Genomic DNA, 6,967 nt, shown 5'->3' on the forward strand with positions numbered 1-6,967 from the left:
GAAGCATTTGTCTTCCAATTAACTATTACTTTCTTTTCAACTAAGCTCCAGCTTCCAGTATCAGAAAAAGATGTCCTACAGGCAAAACATGTTCAGATCATAAAATCAGGAGAGAATGTTCCATCTTACCAGGTTTCCTACAGCCAAGACGTGTTCAAATTGCGGTGTCATAGGATGATGCTCCATTGCCATAAACAGGGTATTCAGGACAATGCAGATGGTGATGGCCAAGTCCACAAAAGGGTCCATAACGATCAAGTTTACAATCTCTTTCAGTTTTATCCAGTAGGGGTGGCACTCCCAGATGAGGAAAGTATTGGCGAATTTATACCAGCACGGTGGGCACTTTCTCTGAGACTCTTCCAGTTCTGTAGTGAGTAAAGAACAAAGGCGGCCCTCGATCACGGTGAGAAAACAAAGAGGGTTTCAAAGAGCCACTACTCCTCCTCACTGAGTCATTAAGGTAATCGCTGCTATGAACCACGAGAAGAAAGATGGTTTGAGTGCTGACTGTCCTAACTGTGCGGTCCTCCCACTTCCATTTCATTTCTCTTGAAGGCAAAGAAGAGGCATGGGAAATACCGGGTCATTTCGTTGTTAACAACATCTAGCTGTAAATTAGAGTGTGATCCATCCATTTGGGGAGCACAGCATTCTGGTTAGGGGCTTGGCCTTTGGAGTCTGACTCCCTGGTCCAACTGGCTTCAACACTCACAATGTGTGATGTCAGGCAAGTTACCGATTCCTCTGTTCTTCTGTTGCCTCATCTGAAATGACACTTACTATACAGGCTATAGGACGACACGAGTCCTGTAATCCTCATCTACTGACTGCATGATTTGATGGACGTAAAGCAGGCAGCACAGTGCCTGGCACAAGGCAAGTCCTCAATAAATGGCAGGTATTACACTATACGTTGTATCACTAAATTATTATCAGAGAAGCAATCAAAAGCATAGACTCTGAAACCAGACATACCTGGGTGCAAATACCAGCTCAGACACTGCTAACTGTGGGAACCTGAGTACATTGCTTCAATCTGCTGAATTAAATGAGCTAAGATATATATAAAGTGCCTTGGAACACCCTGGCATACAGTGAGAAGCATTTGCTATTATTATTATCTTTGCAGCAGAAAAGCAGCAGCACTGGCCGCCGGGCTACTATGTGCAGTGTGTCTCTTACGTTCCCGCAGAAGCGCAAGTCAGTGAGTTCACAATTCACGACCGAGTTGGGCATGGGATTCCCACTCCTTTCCCCACTTCCCTCCCTTCCTCTCTCTCGTCCCCCCTCTCTTCTTTTCTCCTTCTCACTGGCCCTTTTGTCCTTTCTCACCCTCATCATTCCCTTCTCTTTTGTCCTTTCTCACCCTCATCATTCGTCCTTCCTTCCTCCATCTCTTTCCCCTTTCCTTTTTCTTGTCTTCTTTCTCTTTTAGAAACAGAACTGGTTGGTCTCAAACAAGATCTTATGTGGCCCCCAATATATGACACAGATAAACCAGGAACTCCTCTAGTTGAAGCTCAGCCCGATGGACTTCTTCCTTCCCTGAGGCACTTCCCCAGGATCCTGGGACTCTGATAGACACGGACGGAATATCACCGGACCAAGATGACCTCCAGGGTCATCACAAAATGAAGATGAAAAAGGACCATTAGACATAAAGGCAGAGAGCCATTCGGCTGGCAGCCACAACATTCTAGGCAGGAGGCCCTGGGTAACAAAGCCCTCCTCAAGTTAAGTAGGAATTAGAACAGCTTGGATTACAATAGCCCAAGGACCTTGATCTAGGAGGATGTTCTTTAAGAGATGTAGTTTTGAAAACCCATCAGCATGATAATGCTTAGAGGCCAGGTCTTGGCTCCACGGGTTGGATATAACCGCATCCATCCCACACCCCAACGCAATTCTGCTGACCAAATCGAATCACTCAGGGAATGAATAAAAGTTTCCCAACATTTCACCAAGAACAAGATGGCTGCCTGAAATTAGTCTACTTTCCCTTTTGCCAACCAGCTGGATGGTACCCATGGTGATGGCTTTATTTCAGATGGGGTGCTTGGGTTGGGTTTTTGATTGGCTCCCTGGTTGCTAAGAAAATGGTTGCCTTGGTTTTTCAGATTTAAGGGCCACAGTAAGTGCCACGTGGGAGTCTGCGTGGGAAAGGAAGTCTGTGAAGAAAATTTGCTTTGGCTTCTTCCTCATAGAACTCCCTCCCTTCCCAAGGTAAATTTAGTTTTCTAACCAAAAAAAGAAAATGAAAAGGTTCTCTTATTTCCATAAATTCTTATAGGACATATTTGGAAATTTGGTTCCGTTCCTTTTTTTAATCTCCTCCCTTCTCCAAATGTCTGCTGTTCACTGGCACGTGGAGGTTGAGGCAGCGACTGTTCACGTTTCTGACAGGAGATACAATTGTACTGTTGTAGAGTGCACTAGGCTCCCAGTCTTTGCCAGATACTGAAGAGGGGTTTCCCTACCCTACGGGGCACGAAGGAGATTCCTACCGGGATACTAGGGATCATATCCACATTGTCTCAGGTAAGATCTCAGGATGATCTTTTCCGTTCCACAAACAGTAAGACAACGTGGAACTTTACGAGCTAGAAAAGATCAGGTAGGTGAACGTAAAGGTTTAGAGAGTGACGTGCAACCTTGTAAACTGTTACTGGCCCCACGTGCCCGACATGGCTAAGAATCTGGTCTGGGGGAAGACGAGATAGCCAAAGGTTTGTGGGGTTCCCCGTACTTTGCTGCTGTACATTTTCACAGGGGTTACCGTAGTCTCAACCTCAGGCGCACTGGGAGGTGTTTTCAGAGAGGGCCTCGCAATTCCACCAGGATGGTGGGGTTAGCAGACTGTGAGGTTTCTGAAGGCAGGGCTTCTCTCAGTCCAATTCAACAGTGTTTCGGCACCTACAGTGTACGAGGCACTGGGAATTCGCTGGTGAACAAGAGCCCCCGTCCTCACAGAGCTTACAGCCACACCAGGAAAGGCGGATAGCAAATAAGCAATCGTATGGATGCTGTCTGTCAGTTGAACAAAAGAGTGAATCAACGAATCATGGCAGCAACAGCTATGGCCAGTTGCCTCTATAAGGAGTTTCTGAACCTGTTTTACCTGAGAACCAAGAATGCCAACTATCATCACATCTTCATTCTTACTTCGCCAACGGTCTCCCCGCCTCCCACAGCCTCGCTGCTTTGAGAAGTGAGACCGTACTGCTCTCTGCCCACACCCTACCCCCAGTCCTCTGAAATATCCCCAAGCTGATGGCTCTGCTGACTGAATTCTGCTGACTTTACTGGATCCGCGTGAGCATGTCTGCCAACGGGCTAGGTGTGACACACAGCAGGCAGGATTTTCTCATTATTTACATGATTCTGGAATGCTCCACTGTGGTTTCTAAGCCATCGGTAGGTAGAAGCCTGCTTCTTTGGTTTGGTAATCCAAAAAGTAAAATAATGTCAGAGTTTCCGAACTGAAGGTCTGAGAAGCAGGAGCAATTATTCATTCAACGCTGGCTTTTAATGCTGTAGCAATCATTAAACACAGAGGGGCCAGCGGTGAAATAGGAATGGAGTTTCTTAATGCCCTTCAACTCCCTCTCAAATTCTTCAGTTCCAGCCATTCATTGTTCTTTGCTTATAGCAGTTCTGTCTCCTCGGCTTTAACAAAGCGAGCTGAATACTAGGGGAGGGGACAGTGGAATGTCTGAGCAGTGAAAGGCTATGTGAGCATTAGGACTTGGAAAAAGGGAGAAAAAGCTGGGACAACTTCCTGCTCAGGAACACAACTATGACTGTCTCTCTCCCCTGAGCTACCCCTGCGTCTATTTTTTATCATGTGTGTGCTGGTGGGTGGAGGGTGGAGAATGAGTATAGCAGAACAGGAAGGGAAGGAAGAGCACAGGGAGAAGAGGAAGAAAAAGGAGAAGAAAAAGGCAGAGCTACCACTCCAGTGTTTCTATCCAACTCAGCAGAGGAATGGAAGCACCAAGGCCTCTGACAGGAAGCCCGCAGCACCGACCAAGCACAGCAAGGTTCAGCCCCACAAACATTTCTTTTTTTTTTTTTTTTAATAAAAAAAATTTTTTTTTTTCAACGTTTTTTATTTGTTTTTGGGACAGAGAGAGACAAAGCATGAACGGGGGAGGGGCAGAGAGAGAGGGAGACACAGAATCGGAAACAGGCTCCAGGCTCCGAGCCACCAGCCCAGAGCCCGACGCGGGGCTCGAACTCACGGACCGCGAGATCGTGACCTGGCTGAAGTCGGACGCTCAACCGACTGCGCCACCCAGGCGCCCCCCCACAAACATTTCTTAAGCATTGACCTTGACTAGACCCTGCACTAGGCCACTGTAGTAATCAACTACAAAATTGTTGCTCTACACCAACAGTTCTGCTGTTCTGACGTCTTTGCCAGCAATAAAATATGCCTGTTGGAGGGGGTTCATTTGTCTTTCTCAACTTCCACAGATTCCCAGAGAAATCCCATTCTTGTCTCCAAGTGAAGAATAAAATTAGCCAAGGTTCTTAAGCTAGTGTTTCTTAGACTGGATTTTTTTTTTAAGTTTATTTACTTATTTTGAGGTGGGGGGGAGGGAGGGAGGGAGAGAGAGAGATTCCCAAGCAGGCTCCATGCTGTCAGTGCAGAGCCTGACGTGGGGCTTGATCTCGTGAAGTGTGAAATCATGACTTGAGCTGAAATCAAGAGTCAGACGCTTAGCGGACTGAGCCACCCAGGAGGAGCCCCTTAGCTTGCAATTCTTATGCTCTGCAGTTATTTACCTAAAATCTCAAAGTATAAACCACAAAGTTTAAAGATGCTCTCTCAGACAACGACCTCAATGAGAATTAAAGAAAACAGACATAAATGAAGTGTGGAGGCAGCTGGTAATAGTTAATTCAATACTCTTTTTGGCTTGATACAGTCTCAAGATTAGTCCAGGTATAGTCTAACTCCTTGCTCACATGTGAGAAGGGAAACACTCGAAGGGTTTTTCTTTCTGGGGGTTCTCCCTTTACCACAGACGCCCCTGCTGAACTCTTTTTCTCTGAGTAGAAGTGGTATTGGGCTTAAATGACTCAAAAGATAACTTGTTCCAAGGACCCCAGGACAATTCTGACTCTCCTTACAAAAGGAGGGGCTCTGGGTATTGTGGGATCAGCCTGGGGGTTTGAACTCTGAAGAACAGCAGTCTGAGGCTTCAAGAATATTCTGGATCTACAGTGGGACAGCTCAGCTAAAGCAACATGAATCAAGAGAAGAGGCTTCATGCAGGATCAGTCAGAATCTTGTAGGAGAAAACCCAGTTATGGAATCTACGTCTGACGAAAGAAAGGGGAGCCTAGAATACAGACCACAACCGGACAGATGGGACACCCGCTGGGGGGCTGTGGTGTAATGGAAAATCCTGACATCCCTCAGCGGGCCAGGCTGTGTCACGGAGGAGCCACCTAATACGAAGTTCAGGCACTGACAGCAACACTCCTGCAGATAGGCTATGATTCAACAGTGGCTGCTCTTTCCCTGTGGCACAGAGCGCCGGAATAAGAGGGGTTTCAGCTTACCTATTCACACATCAAATATATTTATGGGTATGTGGGGGTGTTTGATGAGAGGCAGAATTAGGTGCAATCAAAATGCACAGTACATCAGTCCTTCAGGGAAAAGCAAAAGGGTTGTAGGGTGCTAAAAAGGAAAAGAGGAAGGTATGTTTTGGGGTAGAGGGCAGGAGGGGGGTTCCATTATTTCGTATCTTCGCACTTCAGTCTATATCCTTTGTGCCTCATATCACCCTGCTGGCCCCTCGTGACAAGTACAGTCTTCTTGAGATCTGCTAGCTCACTCTTAAATGTCATTCCTTCATACTTCTTATCTATGTGTATACAATGCTGGCAGCAGCTTTGAAGTCCTTATTTGATTCTCTGCATGCAGACATGGGATGCTGGTTTCTATAACAAGTAGACTATTCCTAAAGTTCAGAGTCAATTTTTGCAAAAGTCAGGCCAAGGGACAGGGATTATATTTATCGTGCACAGGACGTATTTTTATCTTGGTGGTCTGGGCTGACATCAAGGGCACATACCTTCTACTAGTGTATTTGTAACAACACTCAATATACTGTTGATTCTGTCCTTCCGTCCATAGGAGGCCAGTTGGTCCATGGAAACTAAGAGAGATCCAGGGCCTTTCTTCTTAATTTCCACCTCAGTTGTAGCCTGAAAACAAGAGTAAATCAGGTGAGTAAAGTCTTATAAAGGTTAAAGCTGGGTCATACTGGACAAATTGTCCAGAGTGTGAGCACAAACATATGCTCTTTGTAACATCTTTTTACTTTGATCCTACAATCCTATTAACCTCAAGAAGTAGAGTGAAACATGACCACGGATCATCCTTAGCGCTACAGATGAGATGACCAGGTTAAGTTTGTACAAACCTACAGTTAACCAAAGAATCTGGCTGGGACCCAAACGCCTCGTCCGGTCAACTCCATGCACCCGGTGCAAAGACCACATCTTCCGGGGCAGTGACATCAGAAGGAGAACCTGAGTTTTCCCATCTCAGTCTCATATCCACAGCATTTGGCTAGAATTTGACCACATGATAAAATAAGTCGAATTCACCTCTATTCAACATTTCATTAAAGGGCCAAGTCCCTGATCACACTGAATGCTATAGATGTTGCTTCCTTCATGGGCAGGGGCACCATCACTCTCTCAAACTGTCACTTCTAAATGTCAAACCTGGGCCTAACTGAATGTTAGCAAGTTGAAGTTCTACCCCAAATCTCCCCCAAGCCCCGGTAAAGAAATATGGTAAGGGTTTTGCTATTTTATTAAAAAAATTTTTTTAATGTTTATTTATTTCTGAGAGAGAGAGAGAGAGAGGGAAAGAGAGAGAGAGAGAGAGAGGGAGAGAGAGAGAGAGAGAGAGAGAGAGAGAGAGAGAGAGAGAGAGAGA

The 6,967-nt window shown here is 45.9% G+C and overlaps 1 protein-coding gene across 8 annotated transcripts in view; it reads right to left on the bottom strand.

Annotated features, from left to right (window-relative positions):
* Window positions 1-6,967, bottom strand: part of SCN8A (sodium voltage-gated channel alpha subunit 8) — a 179,897-nt gene that overhangs the window by 42,270 nt on the left and 130,660 nt on the right. For all 8 annotated transcript variants that reach the window (XM_040488080.1, XM_040488076.1, XM_040488077.1 and 5 more), the window contains exons 13-14: window positions 6,093-6,225; window positions 130-368 (exon numbers count right to left, since the gene is read on the bottom strand). In XM_040488080.1, coding sequence (XP_040344014.1) covers window positions 130-368; window positions 6,093-6,225 — 372 coding nt within the window. The remainder of the gene's footprint in view (window positions 1-129; window positions 369-6,092; window positions 6,226-6,967) is intronic.

Source organism: Herpailurus yagouaroundi, unplaced genomic scaffold (assembly GCF_014898765.1).
Source record: "Herpailurus yagouaroundi ecotype Mexico unplaced genomic scaffold, PumYag 166, whole genome shotgun sequence".
Classification (NCBI taxonomy): domain Eukaryota; kingdom Metazoa; phylum Chordata; class Mammalia; order Carnivora; family Felidae; genus Herpailurus; species Herpailurus yagouaroundi.